At 59.7% G+C, this 20,328-nt stretch overlaps 4 protein-coding genes across 7 annotated transcripts; 1 reads left to right on the forward strand and 3 right to left on the reverse strand.

The window, feature by feature from the left end:
• Window positions 1-22: 22 nt before the first annotated feature.
• MRPS21 (mitochondrial ribosomal protein S21) lies at window positions 23-1,476 on the reverse strand. 4 transcript variants are annotated; one of them, XM_065653728.1, is made up of 3 exons: window positions 1,391-1,476; window positions 1,126-1,214; window positions 23-254 (listed from the first exon to the last, which is right to left on the reverse strand). In XM_065653728.1, the coding sequence occupies exons 2-3, from the start codon at window positions 1,206-1,208 to the stop codon at window positions 74-76; spliced, it is 264 nt and encodes an 87-aa protein (XP_065509800.1). In that variant the 5' UTR covers window positions 1,209-1,214; window positions 1,391-1,476; the 3' UTR covers window positions 23-73. The 4 variants fall into 4 exon arrangements, with proteins under 4 accessions (XP_065509800.1, XP_065509801.1, XP_065509799.1 ...); XM_065653729.1 differs by having other exon boundaries at window positions 1,380-1,464; XM_065653727.1 differs by having other exon boundaries at window positions 1,375-1,462.
• Window positions 1,477-1,871: 395 nt separating this feature from the next.
• On the reverse strand, window positions 1,872-3,323 carry CIART (circadian associated repressor of transcription). Its single transcript, XM_065653726.1, has 5 exons — window positions 3,106-3,323; window positions 2,725-2,989; window positions 2,500-2,575; window positions 2,340-2,418; window positions 1,872-2,247 (listed from the first exon to the last, which is right to left on the reverse strand). The coding sequence occupies exons 1-5, from the start codon at window positions 3,321-3,323 to the stop codon at window positions 1,986-1,988; spliced, it is 900 nt and encodes a 299-aa protein (XP_065509798.1). The 3' UTR covers window positions 1,872-1,985.
• Window positions 3,324-4,104: 781 nt separating this feature from the next.
• On the forward strand, window positions 4,105-7,216 carry CA14 (carbonic anhydrase 14). The gene is made up of 11 exons (XM_065653706.1): window positions 4,105-4,156; window positions 4,232-4,252; window positions 5,010-5,186; window positions 5,267-5,409; window positions 5,990-6,085; window positions 6,155-6,221; window positions 6,303-6,460; window positions 6,566-6,692; window positions 6,803-6,823; window positions 6,930-7,014; window positions 7,135-7,216. The coding sequence occupies exons 1-11, from the start codon at window positions 4,105-4,107 to the stop codon at window positions 7,214-7,216; spliced, it is 1,029 nt and encodes a 342-aa protein (XP_065509778.1).
• Window positions 7,217-7,484: 268 nt separating this feature from the next.
• APH1A (aph-1 homolog A, gamma-secretase subunit) lies at window positions 7,485-11,873 on the reverse strand. Its single transcript, XM_065653735.1, has 7 exons — window positions 11,757-11,873; window positions 9,587-9,757; window positions 9,342-9,415; window positions 8,950-9,072; window positions 8,537-8,664; window positions 8,168-8,291; window positions 7,485-7,938 (listed from the first exon to the last, which is right to left on the reverse strand). The coding sequence occupies exons 1-7, from the start codon at window positions 11,867-11,869 to the stop codon at window positions 7,874-7,876; spliced, it is 798 nt and encodes a 265-aa protein (XP_065509807.1). The 5' UTR covers window positions 11,870-11,873; the 3' UTR covers window positions 7,485-7,873.
• Between the last annotated feature and the right edge of the window lie 8,455 nt (window positions 11,874-20,328).

A 20,328-nucleotide genomic window follows, 5' to 3' on the forward strand; every position in this document is an offset into this window, starting at 1 on the left:
TAACTCGAGTTAAATTAAATCAGCGGTTAACAGGAGGGGCTTTTATTGCGTTGGGGAGGGGTGCGGGCCCCCCCTAGCAGCCCAGCCAGGGGTCCTGCCGGATGCCCCGCGCCAGGAAGCTGATCTTGCGGCTCATCTCGGCGCTGTAGACGCGCCGGCACGCCTCGTACGCCTCGCGCTGCCGCCGCCGACACGGCTTCTCGTAGAACCGGCGCCGCCGAACCGCGTCCACCAAACCGTCCTGCGTCAGGATCCTGCGGGGCGAGAAACGGGCTGAGACACGCGCTGAGACGCCGCGCCCCCCGGCCCCGCTTCCTGCGTGTGACCCCGCGGCGGTCTGAAAAACGAGGGGGTCGGTTAAAATCGCGCCTCGCTTCTGTGTTTTGAACATTTGGAGTGTTTCCAATGACTCTTTGCGTCCCAGAAACGGCTCCGGGGGGCGTGAGGAGGGAAGAGCTGCCCTCCCCCCCCCCCGCAAAGCTCAGACGCGGCTCTGGGAGCAGCGGTGACAGGTGACGCCCGGAGGTCACCGCACCTGAGGGTAACGAGCGCCCTCGGAGCTTCGTTAAGCTCCATTAACTGAGGGTGGGTGCAGGGTGACGGGATCTCCTCCTCCTCACCTTCCTCCTCCATCACGGGCCACCGACCCCCAGTGAAGCCGCTGCCACATCCCTGCTGCGCTCCTGCCTCCTTTTATACTGCTTTAGTTTTTTTAATTGACTTTAATTTAATTAAATCCACATCCGAGGAGGCGTCTGAACCGAGAGGTGGCAGCGAGAGCCCCGTGTGACCCTCTGGGCTTCAGAGCCCTCAAGCACAGCAAAAAGCACCAAAACCGTCCATTCTGACCCCAATTCCCAAGGTCACACAGGAGGAGAAGCCCCCGCGGCCGCACAGCCAGGGGGTTTCCAGAGGCGGACCCGCACCAATACCTAATTACACCTGGTTTAATGAGCTCAGTGGTTCATTTTCTCAAGAGCTGAAGCTTAACGGGACCCTCCTGAGACTCGGAGCAGTTGGGTCCTCGTGCGGCCAGCGGGTCTGGGCCGAGCTCCGGAGCTGCGGGGCGGCCCCTGGACCCCAGATCCCCCCCGGCCCCCCAGGCTGAGCCCCCCGGCCCCTCACCGGTTCAGGACGCTGTAAGCCGCCTCCACGTCGCCGTTCTGCACCATGACGGTGCGGCCCACGAAGCGCAGGTGGTTCGCCATGGGTCGCTGCGGGACGGGGGCGGCTGGGACCGGACAGCGGGGGGGGCGCGGGGCCCGATCCCCCACGGGCCTCCCCCGAACCCCCCGGGGCCCGACCCGCCCGGGCCGCCCCCTCCCCCCACGGAAGGCCCCGCCCAACCCGCCCGCTGTCGCACACGTCACGCACGTGTCACGTCACGCACGTCGCGGTCCCGCCGGGAACCCCCGGAGCAGACGCGGCCGCTCCGCTCACCGCCCGGAACCGGAAGTGGCTCCCGGCACCGCGGGGGGCGTGGCGGGGGGGCGTGGCTTGGGGGCGTGGCTGGGACGCGGGACTCGGCGTAGGGGCGGGGTTTAGGGCTCGGGGCGGGGCTTAGGACGCGTGGGCGGGGCTCGGGCCTCGGGGGCGGGGCCGGGGTGGTGTTGGGGGCGGCTCCGGTCCCCCCCCAGGTGACAAACGACACCGGCACGGGCGGCCCCGGCCGCTCCCGCGGCGTTTATTGCTCCAGCAGGGCCGAGCCGTGGGGCGGCCCCACGGCGGGGCCGGGGGCTCATCCCCCCCGCCCCAAACGCCACGTGGGGGGAAGGCACATGGGGGTGGGAACCAGCCCCCCCTCCCCGACCCCGACCCCCCAGCAAAGGCACGTGTCCCCCCCGGGCTTTGGGGCTCCCTCGGGGGGGGTCTCTGCCCCCCCCACCCGCCTGCAGGTTTCACTGTCCACAATTAAAAAATAAAACATCCGAAAAAAGGCAAAACTGAAGAAAACCAGGAGAGGCCCCCCCCTGGCCCGGGGGGGGTCAGGCATCCGGCGCCGGGGGGGCCGCGGGGGTCCCGGGTCGGTGGCAGCCGGGGCGTCCCCCCGCCGGCGCCGCCGTGTCCCCGGGGGGGTGTCGGCAGCGCGGAGCCCCGGGGGGGCCGGCGGGGGGGCGGCGGCGCGCGGGGAGCGGGGGGGCGGCGGGGGGGGGCGGCGGCTCCTGGGGGGCTTTGCGGGGGGTGACGTGGGGGAACCAGCCGCGCAGCATCGGCTCCACCTGCAGCAGCGTCCCCAGGTACCGGGCACTGCGGGGGGAGAAAACACCCGTCACCCCCCGTCAGCCCCATGCTGGGGACACGGGGGCGCCCCACGGCGGGGGGTTTTGGGGGACACTCACCCCATCCCGGGGTTCTGCAGGACGCCGATGATGCGCTGCAGCCGGTCCATGGCCACGCTCTGCTGGAAGCTGCTGAGCCCTGCGGGACCCCGGAGCTTGTGAAGCCTCTTTGGGGCGCGGGGGGGGGAGGAAAGGGGGGGCCTGGGGGGGTCGCACCCACCTCTGTCGTATCGCCCCCGTTTCAGCCCCTCCAGCAGCCCCGCCAGGGGGCGGATGAACCCGCGGAGCTCCCGGCACTGGGGGGAGGAGGAAGGTTTGGGGGGGTCGTGTGTCCCCCACTGCTCCAGGTGGGGAACTGAGGTGCATTTTTAGGGGATTAAATGCTGTCCCGCCCCCACTCCCTCCCGGGTTGGGGTGATTTTCCATTTTGCTGCCAAAAACTCACTTTTTGGGCAAACAGGCGATCGGCGTCGCTGGGGGGGGCGTCTCGTCCGTCCCCCTTCCGGGGCCGCTTCCCCGCCCGGGGCGATGGGGGTGAACCGGGGGGCGCTCGGTCCGGCCCCCCCGGCCGCTTGCGGGTCCGCGGGGCTCTGGGGGGGCTGCGGGAGGGACCCCCCGGCCTGGGGGGGCTGGGGGGGCTGGGGGAGCCGCAGGAGCAGGCGCGGGGGGGGGACTCCATGGCGGGTTCAGCTCCTGCGGTGCCACCCGGCCTGGGGGGGAAGGAAAGGAGGGAAAACGTGGGGAAATTGGGGAAAAACTGTGACGCTCGCCCCTCCGCCCCCTTCGGCACCGGGACCCCCACCCGGCCCCGCCCCCCCCGTCCCACCTGCTCCCGGCGGCGGCGCTGCCGGCGTCCCCGTCCCAGTGTCCCGGTGCCGGTATCTCTGCGCGGCTGTCCCGGTGCGGCTGTCCCGGTGCCGCTGTCCCCGTTCCCGTTCCCGCCCCGCTCTCCGGTCCCGGTTCCGCCCCGGCTGCCGCTGCCCCACGCGGACACGTGTGCGGCCGCACGTGCCTCCCGCCGGGCCCCGCCCCGCCGCCCCCCATTGGCCGCCGCGCCCCCGGCAGTGGGCGGAGCCTCCGGGCCGCGCCCCGCCCCCCGGGCTCCCGTTGGCTCCCGCGGGGCCGGCGCTGCCCAATGCGGTTCTCGCCCCGCGCTGATTGGCCTGGAGGGGCGGGGCCGCGGCCACGCCCCCCCATGCGGCCACACGAGGCGGCGCGGCGCGGGACAGCGCCCCCTGGCGGGCGGGGGGAGCGCGGCGGGTCACGGGGCTCCGCGCCGGGGGGGGGGGGATGTGGCCACGCCCCCGCTGCGCGACCGGGCCACGCGGAGCCCCGCCCCGCCGCGAACCGCCCAATCAGCAGCGGCGCCGGCCGCGCGTCACGGCCAATGAGGAGGAGCGACCTCGCGGGGGCGCCGTTACATAACCCGAGCGCGTGGGGCCCCACGTGGGGGGCGGGGCGCGCGGCCGGGTGACGTCAGCGGGCACGCTCGCGGGGCGGGGCGTGCTGGGCGCGCGGCGCCGCGGCTCCGCCCCCGCGTGGGCGGGGCCTGGGGCAAATGGGGCGGGGCTGGAAAGGGGGCGGGGCTGGGGAAAGGGATCCGCCCCCCAGGACCCCCCAAGCCTGCAGCCCCCCCCCCACACCCTCCCCTCAGCCCCCAAAGCCCCCAGCCCCTCCCAGCGCCCCCAGCGCCCCCCAGGACCCCCAATCCCCCCAATGCCCCCCCGGCCCCCAACCCCCTGAGCCGCCCCTCCCCCATGGCCCCCCCGCCCCCCCCGCCCCCCGGGGGGTATTTAAGGGCGGGTTCCCAGGGGCCCCCCCCGCCATGCTGCGCACCCTCCTGCTGCTGGGGGGCCTGGTCCCCGCCCTGCCCGCCGGTGAGTGACCCCGGGGACGGGGCTGGGGGCACCCGCACCCCAGGACCCCCCCAAACCTCCGCTCCCCCCTTGCAGGTCCCCACTGGGAGTACGAGGGTGAGTGAGGACCCCCCACCCAGGGACGCCCCACACACACCGAACCCGCCATCCCGCTCCCGGACACCTGGGTCCCCCCAAATGGGAGGGGGTGGGATGGGTGACCCCCCCCACACCCCCCACCCACTGACACCTGGGTCCCCCCAAATGGGATGGATGCCCACCCCCAGCTCCCGGACGCCTGGGTCCCCCAAATAGGAAGGAGATGGATGCGTGACAACCCCCCCATGACGCCCACCCCACTCCTGGACGCCTGGGTCACCCCAAAATAGAATGGAGATGGATGGGTGCAGCCCCCCATCCCCGGACGCCTGGGTCCCCAAGATGGGGGGGTTGGGTGGGTGACACCCCCATTCCCCCTGTCCCCGGACGCCTGGGTCCCCAAAACGGGAGGTTGGGTGGGTGACACCCCCATTCCCCCCACCCCCGGACGCCTGGGTCCCCCTTGCTCCAATGGGCCCATTGTCCTGCTTTATATAAAAGTCTCGCTCTGGTTGCCAAATCCAATTAAAATCCGGCCAAATCCCAGTTAAGCCCCATCCCGGGGACCCCACGGGCCCCCCCCACGGGATCAGCTTTGTCCCCGCTCCCCCAGCCGGAATAAATGTCCCCAGCGCAGCGGGAACGTCACCCGTGTCCTCGTTTTGGGGGAAACGGGGGCAGTTTGGGTCACAGGTAAAGCAAAGCGGCACCCATCGTGGTGGGGGGGGGCCCACCCAGACGCCTGGGTCCCCCCCGGACGCCTGGGTCCCTCCAGGTCCCCATGGGCAGCACCACTGGGCCGCCCAGGGCCACCCGGTGTGTGGGGGACAATCCCAGTCGCCCATCGATATCCGGACGGGGGGGGCCCGACCAGACCCCTCGCTGCCCCCGATCCGCACCGTGGGGCAGCCCGAGACCCCCACCCTGACCCTCCGCAACAATGGGCACACCGGTGAGCGGGGGGGGACACGGGGGGGGACACGGGGGGGGACGCAAGGGGGTCCCAAGGGCTCAGTGTCCCCCCCCCCGCAGCCGTGCTGGCGCTGCCCCCCTCCCTGCGCATCCAGGGGCTGCCCCACAGCTTCGCAGCCGCCCAGCTCCACTTCCACTGGGGGGACACTGGGAGCACTGGGGGGGCCGAGCACCTGCTGGACGGGCACCGAGCCCCCGCCGAGGTACGGGGGGGTCCCCAAAATGGGGGGGAGGGGGGAAACTGGGGGGAAGCGGGTAGGAAACGGGGCTGGGGGGGCAGATGGGGGGGGCAAATGAGGTGGGAAATGGGACTGGGGGGAGGAATTGGGGGGAAATGGGGCTGGGGGGGCAATGGGTGTTGGAAAAGGGGAACAGGGTGCGGGAAACGGCACGGGAAGGGGTGCGGGAAATGGGTCTGGGTGCCGGAATTGGGTGCAGGGAACTGGAAAAGGGGTTTGGGTGCAGGAAACAGGCAGGGAAATGGGGCTGGGGGTGGGAAACAGGCAGGAAGGGGAAATAGAGGCGGGAAACGGGCACAGAAAGGGAAAACGGGTGGGAAACGAGCGCGGGAAGAGCTGGGGATGGGAAGCGGCGCGGGAAACGAGGGACAGGACCTGGAAACGGGGACAGAAACGGGTCCAGACGCCGCGGAAGGTGCCGGGATGGTGGGGATGGGGGTCTGGGTGGGACAGGGGACGAGCAGGGGTGTCACCGCGGGGCGGGGGGTCACCGTGGGTTGGGGTGTCACCGCGGGGCGGGGGTCCCCCCGCGGGGTCCCCGCAGATGCACGTGGTTCACTACGACGCCGATCTCTACGCCGACGCCGGGGAGGCGCAGCACCACGCCGGGGGCCTGGCCGTGCTCGGCGTCCTCCTGGAGGTACGTGCACCCCAAAATCAACCCCCCCCGGGTGCGTCCCCCCCACGCTGACACCTTTCCCCCCGCTAGGTGGGTGCTGACCCCCACCCCACCTACGACAACATCCTGAGGCACCTCGGGAGCATCCGCTACGCGGGTGAGCAACGGGGGCGTGAGCGGGAGACTGGGGGAGACGCCCCAAATTCCAACCCCACGCCCCACAAACGTCACCCCCCAGGGCAGACCACGGCCATCCCCTCCTTCAGCATCGGGGCGCTGCTGCCCCCCCGCCTGGACCTGTTTTACCGCTACAACGGGTCCCTCACCACCCCGCCTTGCTACCAGAGCGTCCTCTGGACGCTGTTCCAGCAGCCCGTCCGCATCAGCCGGGCCCAGGTGGGACTTTTGGGGGTCAAACCCCCCCGTTTTGGGGTCACAGCCCATTTTTTGGGGGGTGAGGATGAGGACGGGCACCCTCAGCCTGTTCCCCCCCGATTTCAGCTGGAGCAGCTCCAGGGAGCCCTTTACGCCACGACGGCGGCCGAGCCCCAACCCCGGCGCTTGGTGGATAATTTTCGGGCCCCCCAGGAGCTCAACCAGCGCCTGGTGCTGTCATCCCTCCCCAGGGGTGAGAATTGGCTTGGGAGTGGTAGAAAGGGCTCCCCCACACCCCCCTGCACCCCTAAAACAGCTCCTGGAATCCTGGTTGCATATTGAGCCCTCACTTTTCTCTTGCAGGACCCCAAGGGTATTCGACAGGTACAGCCCTGGGGGGGAGGGATGGGACTGGGGGGCCCTGAGGGGGCTTGGGGGGGTCAGGGGATTTGCCCCCTCTCCCTGTCCCCCGCACCGAGTCCTTCCGCAGGTGAAATCGTCACCATTGTCTTGGGCGCCGTTGCCGGCTGCCTTGGCCTCCTCCTCGCCGGCCACTTCGCGGCCAAGAGGATGCGGTGAGAGACCCCCCCCCCACCCCAAAATCTGCATCGGACCCCCCAAGGGACTGTCCCCACCCAGGGGACTGTGCCCCACCAGGGGACTGTGTCCCCCAGCTCAGCCCTTTCCCCCCACAGAGCCAGGAGGGCGCAGGACCACGATGTCGTCTTCAAAGCCTCTTCCCGCCGCACCCCCCCGGACGACACCCCCCGCCCTTGAACTTGACCCCCCCACCCCAGCTGGGCTGTGAGGGACCCTCTGCTGCCCCCCTCATGGTGCCGGCGGCTCCTGCCCCCACCCCACTGCAAATAAAGCCCCTTCCTCACCCCACGGTGCAGGGGGCTCATTGCTGAGGGGAAAATGGGGACCCCCCCGAAGCTTGAGAGGGGCTGGGGGGGTGCAGAGCAAGATGGGGGGCAGAGCAAAATGGGGAGGACCAACCCCCCTCCCCCTGTCCCAGAAATGGCCTCAGTGCTGTGGTTCCCATCACTCTATTAAAAGGGGTTTTACTCAATCAAAAAAATAATAATTTACACACAAGTGCCCCCAGACACCAGCCAGGACCAGAAAGGGGGGGCGCAGGGCTGAGCCCCCCAGATCCCTGCGCCCCGAGAGCATCACCCTGAGCAGAGCGGGGCCGTGACGGGGGGGACGCGAGGGGAGGGGGGTCCTGCCCCACACCCCCCGGGGGGACAACTCCAACAGAAGCTGCTAACGAGGAACCCGCGGGGCCAGACCCCCAAAACATGGGACGGGGACACGGGAGCAAAACGTCCCCTGGGTTCTCGCGTGTCCCCCGGGTCACGGGGGGGCAGCGGTGTCACCCGGGTCACCGGTGTCACCGGGGTCACCTTGGCACTTGGGTGCGGCGGCCGCTCAGTCCTCGCAGGGCACCCGCAGCGCCGAGTACGTCATCACTCTGCTGTTGTCCTCCTGCTTGCCTGGGTGGGGGGGACAAAGAAAGGGGGGGTCAGCGGGGTTGGTTTGGGGCTGGGGGTGTGTTTGGGGGTGCGCAGGAGCCTCCCCCGTTCAACAAAAAGGGAGACGGTTACACAAGACCCGTCCTGCCCCATCTGAACGGCTTTGGGTCCCCCCGCACCCATATCCAACCCCCTGACACCTAAAAGGGGACACAGCCCCCGCCGTGTCCCAGCGGTGACCCCCCCTTACAGGAGAGGCACTTGAGGAGGCTGCGGAAGGACCCCCCTGCGGTGACGAAGGCCCAGAGGCCGGTGCAGAGGGTGATGATGAAGATGGGGCCCAGGCTGGCCTCGTAGCGGGGGTTCAGGAACGTCTGGGGGGGAAAAGCCACGTTAGCAACATCACGTGCCCCCCCAAACCACTGCGAGGGGAAGCGTTTAAGCCTGGCTTAAACTCCTGCTTAGTGTCAGGAGGTGCCTGAGAGGGATGTGACTCGCCCCACAGCTCCCAGGCCGGGATTTGGGGGGTCCCCACGATCCGCAGCCCCCAGGCCCGGTGACAGGAACGGCCGCTGTGACGCTGGGGACAGTTTCTGGTGCCAGTTTGGGTCCGACTCACCAGCCCCGAGGTGAGGAGGTGACTGGCGACCACCAGCCCCAGGCAGCCGTAGCGACGTTTCTCGCAGGCGTCGAAGAAAATCACCCCCCAGAAGGTGTGGAGCAGGACCAGGGCCATGGTGAGGAACGCTGCGGAGAAACGGGGCGTCTGGGTGAAAAAACAGCTTTTAGATCATTGAGTCCAAGCGTTACCCACCACTGACACCAACCCTGGCCCTGAGAACCTTGTCTGTTCAACCCTCCAGGGATGGCAACTCCACCACCGCCCTGGGCAGCCTGTTCCAACGCCCCAGAACCATTTTAAGAATAAATTACCCCAAATTTCCAACCTCAACCTCCCCTGGGGCAACCTGAGGCTGTTTCCTTTGCCCTGTCGCTTGGGAGGAGGCACAAACCCCCGTCCCGCGGCCTCACCCGACGTGATGAAATAATACGGGGAGTCTCCGTGGATCCCGACGGTGCCCGGCCCAATGGAGTCGGCCAGGATGTTGATGACTGAAAAGATGCCGCTGATGATGCCGAAGGACAAACCCGAGACTGCGGGGGGAGACGGGTGTTACCGGGAGGCACCGCGGCCATGCCGCCCCCACCGCCAGCCCCACGTCCCATTGTTTTAGTTGGAAAAGAGCTTTAAAATTGAGCCCAACTGTTAATACCGGCACTAAACATGTCCCTGAGAACCTCATCTCTGTGTATTTTCAACCCCTCCAGGGATGGTGACTCCACCACTGCCCTGGGCAGCCTGTTCCAGCGCCCCACAGCCCTTTGGGGAAGGAATCATCCCAAATTTCTAATCTCGAGCTCACCGTACGCCATCTGCCTGAGGGAGATGGGGGACCGCCCGTCCTCGCTGATGGTCGCCAGCCCTTCGTCCGCTTTCCTGCTCGGGCAGGACAGAAAACACGAGCGGCTCGTTCAGAACAGGCGGGGATAACTATAAACAAGCGCGGGGCGAGGAGGAACAACTCCTGCGCCAACGAGGAAAGGCGCTTTGGAAAAGCGGAGGTTTGCGCACCGGAATCCATCAGGATTCGTTATAAACCGCCCTTACTTGAGCAGCTTGAAGTAGGCGAAGCGGAAGAGCTCCTGCAGCAGGACGGAGACGGCGGCGCCGAAGACGAGCAGCCCGTGCTGCAGGCGGGCATCCCCGCGGTCGCTGAGCCGCACGGACACGAACCACACCAGCGACGCCAGCAGCAGCGACACCAGCCAGAAAAACGCCCTGCGGGGGGGAAAACACCCAGATCAGGGGAGGGGGCGGGAATCGGGCAAAGGCTCTGACCCCCCAGCTGCCCCCTCTGGGCCCCTCAGTGTCCCCCAGGGTTTTCTGATCCCACAACTGCCCCTAAAAGCCCCCCAAGAGGCTCCAAGGGGCCCTCAGACCCCCCAAAGGGCACTCAGGACCCCTCAAAGGGCCCCCAGGACCCCCAAAGGCCCCTCAGACCCCTTCAAATTCCCCTCAGCTCCCCCCAAAAGGCTCCTCTGGGCCCCAAATTCCCCTCAAGATCCCCAAAGCCCTTCAGACCCCAAAGAGGCCCCTCAGACACCCCCAAACTCCCCTCAGACCCCCCCAAATTCCCCTCAGAACCCCCCAGAGGCCCCTCAGGCTTCTCCAGACTCCCCTCAGAGGCCCCTCAGACCCCCCCGAACTCCCCTCAGACCCCCAAATTCCCCTCAGACCCCCCCAAACTCCCCTCAGACCCCCAAGTTCCCCTCAGAACCCCCCAGACTCTCCTCAGGCTCCTCCAAACTCCCCTCAGACCCCCCAGAGGCCTCCCAGACCCCCCAAATTCCCCCCAGGCCCCCCCAAACTCCCCTCAGACCCCCTAGAGGCCCCTCAGACCCCCCCAAACTCCCCTCAGACCCCCAAATTCCCCTCAGAACCCCCCAGACTCTCCTCAGGCTCCTCCAAACTCCCCTCAGACTCCCCAAGCTCCCCTCAGACCCCCAAATTCCCCCCAGACCCCCCCAAACTCCCCTCAGACCCCCAAGTTCCCCTCAGAACCCCCCAGACTCTCCTCAGGCTCCTCCAAACTCCCCTCAGACCCCCCAGAGGCCTCCCAGACCCCCCAAATTCCCCCCAGGCCCCCCCAAACTCCCCTCAGACCCCCAAGTTCCCCTCAGAACCCCCCAGACTCTCCTCAGGCTCCTCCAAACTCCCCTCAGACCCCCCAGAGGCCTCCCAGACCCCCCAAATTCCCCCCAGATCCCCCCGAACTCCCCTCAGACCCCCCAGAAGCCCCTCAGACCCCCCAAATTCCCCTCAGAACCCCCCAGAGTCCCCTCAGGCTCCTCCAAACTCCCCTCAGACCCCCAAGTTCCCCTCAGAACCCCCCAGACTCTCCTCAGGCTCCTCCAAACTCTCCTCAGGCTCCTCCAAACTCCCCTCAGACCCCCCCAAATTCCCCTCAGAACCCCCCAGACTCTCCTCAGGCTCCTCCAAACTCCCCTCAGACCCCCCAGAGGCCTCCCAGACCCCCCAAATTCCCCCCAGGCCCCCCCAAACTCCCCTCAGACCCCCAAGTTCCCCTCAGAACCCCCCAGACTCTCCTCAGGCTCCTCCAAACTCCCCTCAGACCCCCCAGAGGCCTCCCAGACCCCCCAAATTCCCCCCAGATCCCCCCGAACTCCCCTCAGACCCCCCAGAAGCCCCTCAGACCCCCCAAATTCCCCTCAGAACCCCCCAGAGTCCCCTCAGGCTCCTCCAAACTCCCCTCAGACCCCCAAGTTCCCCTCAGAACCCCCCAGACTCTCCTCAGGCTCCTCCAAACTCTCCTCAGGCTCCTCCAAACTCCCCTCAGACCCCCCCAAATTCCCCTCAGAACCCCCCAGACTCTCCTCAGGCTCCTCCAAACTCCCCTCAGACCCCCCAGAGGCCCCTCAGACCCCCCAAATTCCCCTCAGACCCCCCCGAACTCCCCTCAGACCCCCAAACTCCCCTCAGACCCCCCCAAACTCCCCTCAGACCCCCAAGTTCCCCTCAGAACCCCTCAGACTCTCCTCAGGCTCCTCCAAACTCTCCTCAGGCTCCTCCAAACTCCCCTCAGACACCCCCCAGAGGCCTCCCAGACCCCCCAAATTCCCCTCAGAACCCCCCAGACTCTCCTCAGGCTCCTCCAAACTCCCCTCAGACCCCCCAGAGGCCTCCCAGACCCCCCAAATTCCCTCCCAGACCCCCCCCCAAACTCCCCGCCGGGCCCGGGCCGGCCCCCCGCGCTCACCCCGCCACCAGCACGATGACCCGCAGCGGCTCCTTCGCCACCGTGAGCAGCACCAGCGCGATGGCGGGCCCGAAGGCGATGCCGGCGCAGCCGAAGAACACGGCGGCCGCCATGGCGGCGGGGCGGGGCCAGCAGGGGGCGCGGCGGGGGCTGCGGGGCGGGGCCCCGGGACAGCGCCCCCTGGCGGCGGGGAGGCCGCGCTGGGCGCGGGGGGCGCTCCGCGTTTTCACCTGCGCTGGGTTTTGGTTCGTTTCACGGCAATTTTTATCTTCGTTCCTTTGCTTCGTTTCGATTTTCAGTTTAGTTCATTTCGTTTCAGTGTTTAGTTTATTTCAGGTTTTGCTTCTTCGTTTCGTTTTTTATTTTGTTTCGTTTTTTATTTTGTTTCATTTTTTATTTTTCATTTTATTTTAGTTTATTTCATTCCATCTTTATTTATTTCATTTATAGTTTATTCCATTTCATTTATAGTTTATTTCATTTCATTTTTACTTTAGCGTCTCATTACATTTCAACTTCAATTTATTTCATTTTTAGTTTAGTTTATTTCCATTTTTGTATCTTCGTTTCATTTTTTATTTCATTTTATTTTATTTCATTTCATCGTTAGTTTATTTCATTTCATCTTTAGTTTATTTCATTTCATCTTTAGTTTACTTCATTTCATGTATAGTTCACTTCATTTCATTTTTACTTTAGCTTCTTCATTACGTTTCAACTTCAGTTTATTTTAGTTTAGTCTATTTCAAATTTTATTCATTTCATTTTAGTTTATTTCATCTTAATTTTTATTTCATTTCTTTATTTTATTTTTAAGAGTTGCTGCTTAGCCCCACCTTTTTCTCTTTATTTCCCACGATCTCAGTCTGTAATTCCGGCAGCAGCCGCTGTTTCCAAAAGAGCAGAAAACTCGATTTAGAGCAGAAAACCCCATCGCTCAACCCCCCCGAATTCCTCAGAGGACCCTCCCGGGAGGGGAAAAATCAAATTTTCAGGGTTTTCCTTCGTCCACCTCGCTGTCCGGGGCAGCGAAGCCCAGAGGACAATGTCCCTTCCGCAGGATCCCAACGTCACCTGCGGACAGGCCATTGTCTGCAGAAAAAAACAATAAATCCCATTTACCGGCTGCCGCTTTGATTCGGGTTTTAATTTCCCCTCGAGTTTCGCTTCCGCCGCTGAAAGCCGGGAAATGAGCTCACCCGCGGCCCCTAAACTTGAATATAAGGCATAAAAGGACATAAACTTGAATAACTTTTTTTAAAGGCATAGAAGAGCGTAAACTTGAAGAATAATTTTTTTAGAAGTGCGTAAAAGTCCAGAGATTGTGCAAAATTGGAAAGAGGTTTTGGGAAAGGAACGTGCGGCTGGAGACGGAAGAGCCAAACTGGGAAACCCCTTGGAATCCAGACGCCAGGAGGTTTGTGTGTCCTAAGAGGTTTGGCTTAAAATCCATAGGAATCCTTGGCTCGAAATCAACAGCAAAGCTTGGCTTAAAATCAATAGCAAAGCTTGGCTTAAAATCAATAGGAATCCTTGCCTTAAAATCCATTGGGATCCTTGGTTTAAAACTGACAGCAAAGCTTGGCTTAAAACCCACGGCACAAGGCTGGAGAAGCCCGTGCTTTATTCCCCCCTGTGGTTTATCCTCCCCGCCGTGGTTTATCCCCCCCGTGGTTTATCCCCCCTCCCCGTGTTTATCCCGCCCCCGCCCGCAGCCCGTGCCCCCCCTTAGTCCAGGCTTAGCGCAGCTGTTTGTCATTAAACTCTCGCTTCCGTTTCCCAGCGGCTGGAGGGAACTTCGCAGCCCCCGTCCCGCGGGGCCGGTACCCCCGGGGGGCACACGCAGCCCCTGCTGCCTCCGGGCGTTTTGCTGGAAAAAACCCAGAAATTTAGGGCTTGGAACTGGTTTTTAAGATGGGGAGAAGGTGCCTGGAGGGACGGATGGTGGAGAACCACTGGGGCTGCACTTGGGAAAGTCAATCTCTTGCCGGGTAAATCTTCCTAATTATGACTTTTTTCTCATTCTATCTCAAAATGAAGCTCCTCTCTTTAAGCTGGGTCTTGCTTAGGCTCGGTTTGCCCAGATCCGTCCTCCAGCCCCCAAATCCCAGTGTCGCCCGTCGCACTCAACACACCACTTGGGAGAACAAACCGTCTTGGGTGAAACGTCTGGTTTTTTGCCCCAAAAAATGATTTATATCGCTGTGTGAGCTGCTCTGGAACCGGTTTTACGCCAGTTTAGTCCCGCCTAATTTACCTCCTGCTCCTTCCATTCCCCAGTTCACACCAGTTTCCACCAGCATCACGTCATCTTTCCTGGTATCAGCTTTTCCTCGCAAAGCAGAACTGTTGGATTTTCTTCTTCTACCTGTTTCTCTTCCAAGAAACATCTTCCTGGGGTTTATTTTGAGAGAAAAGAGGAAAATCGGCAGGTGAAATTGTGACGTACCTGAGGCAGCGACCGCGGCTCCTAAACCAGCCCAGCCTGCAGGGTTTCTATCCACTAAAAAGTAATAAAAAATAGTAAATAAATAGAAAATAATCAATAATCCGCCCACCAGGAGGATCTGCTCTTAATAACTCCCGTTTTACTCCCTTATAATCAAAACCATTCTTGAGATTGAACCCTCCCCGGGGAGTAAACTTCCCAAGAATTGCAACAAAACCATCGGAAAATAAATCTTTGCAGAGCGAGAAATCCCCCCGGTGTCACAGACGCCGCCGTGTCCGTCGGTCCGTCCGCAACGACCCCCAGCCCGGCGAATCACGGTGAAAACTCAAAGTTTGCGTCCAGCCCTCAAACAGTCATTTCCTGCCCCAAGACGTTCCCGACGCGGCGCCGAGCGGCACCGGCCGCACCATGACGAGCTTTTTAATCGCGGTTCTCTTGCTTCTGCAGGTTTTACCAGGTAAATATGTTCCTCCGATTTTTTTTCTTTCGTTTTTTCCAGCTCGTAGTTTCTTTTAATTGCGCCGTTAAGGGTTATTTCTGCTGCGATGCTGCTCAGGGTGGGGTCCGGAGCCTGAAAATCTTGGGGTGTTCGCTGGGAGACTGGGGGAGAAAAAGGAAAACGTGATGCAATTAGTAAAAGTTACGGGAAAGTGTGTTTTGGGAGAATATACCGAGAATATACATTGTGTTTGGAGAATATAGGCTGTGGAATAAAGCGTGGGTTTGGAGAATAAAGTGTGGGTTTGGAGAATATAGTCAAGAATAGAGAGTGTGTTTGAAGACTAAAGTGCGTTTTTGGAGAATAAAGAATAAAGGGTGCGCTTAGACAATGAAGTCTGATAATTAACGTTTCCCATCTTGCACGCAAAATAATTTGCGATATACAGCTGGGAGGGATTAAGGGAGACCCAGGCAAGGGATAAATAAAATAGACTAAAATAAACAGGATTTCCTGAAGTACGAGGTGGGCGCTTGGGGTAACTCCGGGAGGAAAACCCCGGGAGCTGCTTAATTACCCTGCAGTTAATTAGGGCCGAGCACACCCGCGATGGGGGTTCGGAGGGGTCGGAATTTCCAGCTGCTTCCCCACAGTATTTTTCTTAGCGCGGCTCCAGCGAAAATAAATCGGGAGGAACTTTCCCAGCGAAGCTCCGAAGGAGGAGCCGGGTGGGAGGACGGAGCGTGGGAAGGTCCGTGCGACTCCCGGTTTGGGGCCGAATTGCCCCAAAAGCTCGGGGCGGGGGGCAGAGCGGATCCCACGCTCCCGCCCCCGGGTTTGGTGCTCGCGCTGAAACTTCGAGGCTGCGGCGCCGGTTTGGGATCGTTTCCTAATGCCGAGAGGTTCGGGACGCTGAGAAACTCGGGGCGCCGGCGAGAAACGGTGACAAGTTTGAGACACGGTACCTGGATCTATCGCTGGCCCTGAGCACAATTAACAGCATCGTTAGTGTTATTAGGAGTAGAACTTAGTATTCTAAGACTATAATTAATATTCTATTTATATAGGAGCACATAAGAACACATATAAGCATTCAAATATATCTTCAATTATTGTATCTTGTTACTACGAGTATCTTATTACTACAAGTATCTTATTATTACAAGTATCTCATTATTACGAGCATCTCATTATTATGAGCATCTCATTATTACGAGCATCTCATTATTACGAGCGTCTTATTGTATAACCACAGGAGTATGCGATTATCGTAACAGTAATATCCCCAATTATTAATCTGCTTTATAAGGGCCTGAAAGGAAGAAAACCCGTTCGCAGTTGGAAAAGGGAAGCGAGTGACTTGACATGACTTATAAATTCACCAATCTATTTATAGCGACCCCAGGGAACCAAATTCTCCTTTCGGAGCCTCGGGCGGTTCTGCAGCAAAAGGCACGTGGGGAATCGAGTGGCTGAAAGCAGAGTTTTGAGACCCCCCAAAATACCTGTGGGTGCAGGAACGGGAGCTGGGGCCGCATCTCCCTGTCCGGGGGCATCTGTGCCAAAAATAAAGGGGAAAACAGCCCAGCCGGGACAACTCTGCTCGGCAGCGCGATGGGGTTTGTTGGGAAGTCTGGGATTCGACCACGGAGCCGTCGCTCCCTCCAGGGACCGGGTTCGGCTCAAAGCGCCAATAAATCGGGGAAATTATTCACGTGTCTGGAGACACGAGTCCCCGCGCGCGGTGCCGGGCGAACCGTTTATTCCGTTTGTTTTTTAGGGGATGCTGAAATAGGAGAAGACGAGGAGATCACAGAGTTTTTATACGACTACGCGTCACGTTTCAGTGAGAAATTTTGCCTTTTTTCCACCGTTTTATGCAAGTTCCGTGAGTACAATGGAATAAGTGGGGTCGGAAACGATGCTTTGCCCATCACGAGCGAGGCGGAGGCACCGAAGAGCCGCTGAAGTTCAGCTCAGGGGAAAAAGGAGGAAATGAAGGGGCTGCCCAGGTCCTCCCGGCATCGGAGTTTTGCAGAAATATCTGCACAAATAAATGAAGATAAATGACGAGGGTTTGACGAATCCGCTCCGTGGGGCTGGTTCCAGGGTGCCCAGGCCAAGCAGCAGTTAATTAACCGAGTTATTGGGATTAATTTTAATTGCGTTGGCTATTCGGAGGGGAAACGCTGCACAATAATAATGTCACAATCTAAGGGAATATATCCCCTAATACAGAATAGGTCCGGTCACTATAAATTAAGCAATGCTTGAAGCAGGGCAGTGTAAAACACAAACCGAGGTTAAAAGCAGCATTAAAAGATGGTTTTATGCCGCCAGGGGTTCTTGTTATTGTCTGAAATCACCCCTTGTTGAAATAAAAATAACTATTGAGATGGGCTAAGGGCAGAAATAGCCCTGGGAGATGTTCCTGGGCAGAAATTCGCTTTGGTTTCCGCCAAAGCAAACCCCTCCCGCACCCGCGCAGCCCCCACCTCTAAAATTCAGTTTTCAACCTCTAGAATCGATGCTTGGTCTTATTTGACACGAATATAATAGCTTGAGTGGGTCCGATGCCTCGTTATACTCAATATTCATACAGACTCATCAGGACAATGCTTTAATTGCAGGTGATTACTTGTACGCAACAGTAGAATATTACTCGGAGAACACCACGTTAATACCCACCATGTATTCCTACGAGGTGAGTTGGACTTTTTCTTCCCATTTCCGAACAAATGGGGCCTGTCGCAAAAATAGATAAATGGATTCAAAATGCCGATCTTTGAACCACCGAGCTCGGCGGGGGCTCCGGAACCGGCTTTGAGGGCGTTAAACGCGGGTGATTTTCGCCGGTTTGTTTGCAGGAGTTCCAGGAGTCGGTGGGGTCGTCCCTGCGCTGTCACCTCCCGCTCGTCGTCCTGCTCGGCCTCCTGCGTTTGCTGCTCTGACCCCCTGCAAAGGTACTAAAGCCCCCGAGGGTTTAAACATTCACCGCAAGCGCGTTTTAAAGCGGGGAAATCCAATTCTTGCTACGCAAGCGGCGCCTCGCAGCTTTGCAAAATCATTGAAATATCATTGGACCTCGCGGGCGTCCCGCCAGGGACAACCAGAGCGGCTTTGCATTGCTACTAGTGACCTGAAAAAGACGTTTTTGGGTATTTCGCCAAAGCACCCAACGGTGTGAAGACCCTTTTAGCTCAGCCCCAGGCGCCTTCACTGCTCAAACCCCCAAATGCCCTTTTTTCCCAGCTCTCTGGTCTCCCAGGTGCACCCAAATCCCCCAAATGCAGATGGAAACACAATAGGAGGACGTGGCAGCCGCTTCCTCACCTTTTCCCCTCGTTACGGAGGCAACAGCTTCGACCAAGAACAGAAAATCGTCACCGCGGTGGCAGCGACGCCCTCGGAACGAGCGGCCGCCTCCGTTTTTAGCGCCGTCGTGACTTTACGTCCCGAGTTTCCAGCCGACAGACGACACCAGAAACGTTGAGCGAGCGCCGAAGAGCTTTGTAACGACGCGGTCCTTTCCTATTTCCTACGATTCTGTTGTAAATATGAACTCCTGCCAATAAAATACATAAATCACTAACCATGGGTGTTTGGTCTCTGGCGTGAAGCCGCAGCCCCGGCCGCCCCCAAGCTCCGATTTTCCCCCCGTTTCCCCAGGAAAATCCTGGCGCTTTGGGGACCAGACGCGGGTTTTTGCCACGTCCCGTCTTCTCTACATTAAATGCCCCGTTTTGGGGACAAACCGTCCGTGCCCTGAGGTTTGCGGCGGTTTCATTCGCAGCCGCTTGGCAAATAATCAGAAAACACCAGTAAACGAGGAATAATAAATGTAAGAATATATGTATTATATATATAGCACTTGTCCCATATATAGTGCTTGTCCCGTCAAAAGGATCTTTCCAAGCATCTCAACCCAGAACGTATAAATAAGCTAACAGCTAGAAAAAGCAGGCAGAAGGTTTAAAATTAGGTTTTCTTCCAGAATTACTCTTAATACTGATTATTTCCTAGAAGCAGCAGCGTTATCTGCAGCGCACGGAGAAGCTGGACCAAAAAAAATCCCTCTGACCAACGCAGCTCCCCATGGAGAATAAACCGTGCCAGAAATGGGTTATTTTGGTGCAGAAATGTGAGAGACAAACCCGACTATGCGGCCAAGTTAAATACGTGGAGACACAGAGCCTAAGCCCAGCTTATTGCAAAAGCCCAGCTGAAGTCTTACGGCTCGCTTCAAGCCCAGAAGGGCCAAAAACGATATTCGGGTTATAGCAGCGTTAGGATATTTCCTGACCTAATTACGACTAACGATGTATAGCTGGAAACGACCTCAGTGCTGATTTGATTCACCAAAATCTCTTTAATTTAGAAATACTCTGATTTGTTGCGACACTAAATGCACCTTCCAGCAGCACCGCGTTCTGCTCCAGCCCATCCCCAGGGTCCAACCTGGGGCAAAATCCCAGTTTTCCCGTTACGGGCCTTGCACGTGACGCTAAGAGTGAGCAAACACATTTGTAGCAGTGAAAATAGTGAGTTCAAGTCATTATTGAGATTATTTTTCTTTGCAAAGGCACACGCGTGTTTCTAAAAACCAAGATCTCCCCTGGGATTCCTCTCGGACGGTGAAGCCGGGAGCGACTCCATCCCCCGATGCTTCCAGCGAGTCGTTTTCCCCCATTTCCCCCATTTCTCTGCTTGGCTCTCAAACCTCCCCGGGATAAGCTGCTTTAGCACAAAGAGGATTTCCCTCTGGTTTTGAAAACCTTCCCCACTGATCGCCAGCCAAGAAGGTCCCTCAAGGTCCCTGGTGTTTTCTTATCAAACTCTTTGGAGAAATAAACGGTGCTGCTCACGCTCTCGGGGTTCGCAACCCTCTTTTTTAAGGTGAGGATGGTGTTTTGGGGAAGGACACTTGACTTTGGGCAGATTTAACCCATTCCTGATGAAGGTTGGGACCCGTCTGCCTTTATTATTTATAATTATTGTCCTCAAGTGTCCTGGTACATCCACCAACACCAACCTCACGTCAGATCTTAAAGCCCCGACAAGGGAACATGAACCGTTTCTATCAGCATCACACGGAGCAACTGGATCCAAACCAAACCAAAGGGCAGAATTCTCCTTTTATTCTTCAAGTTTCCCATTTTCCTCCCGTTTTCTATGTGGCCTCTCAGACCAGCAAAGGGACTCGCTTGGGGTGAGATCCTCCCTCAGCTTCAAGGAACTTTGATTCCTCAATGCCTGTTTTTGAGCATTTCCAGATGAGCTACCACAGATAAATCCAGATTTTGGACAAAGCCCTTCAAACCACGAGCAGCATCGCAACAGATCCTCCCCTTCGGCAAAACCTCCCCTTATTTTTCCTCCATCCGTGGGTAACCTCGCATTCGAGACCCCCTAAAATAAAACAAACCACCTTCCAGACCAAATATGGCCTGGATTGGGTCTTTTTGAGCCCATTTTTAACCCCTTCTCAAATAAGCAGAGCACCGGCTGAACTCTCACCACTCGCTCCTGAAACAGGAAATATTTTCTCTGCTCGGTTTACACAAAGTCGAACACAGCAGCAGAGATTCACGTTGCTTTTTTTTTTTCTTTTTTTTGTTCTGCCACCAAGTTGCCAAAATGTCTCCGGCTGTTTATGTCTCCCAGTTAAAAGAATTAACGTA

The sequence above is a fragment of the Caloenas nicobarica genome, chromosome 31 (genome assembly GCF_036013445.1).
Source record: "Caloenas nicobarica isolate bCalNic1 chromosome 31, bCalNic1.hap1, whole genome shotgun sequence".
Classification (NCBI taxonomy): Eukaryota; Metazoa; Chordata; class Aves; order Columbiformes; family Columbidae; genus Caloenas; species Caloenas nicobarica.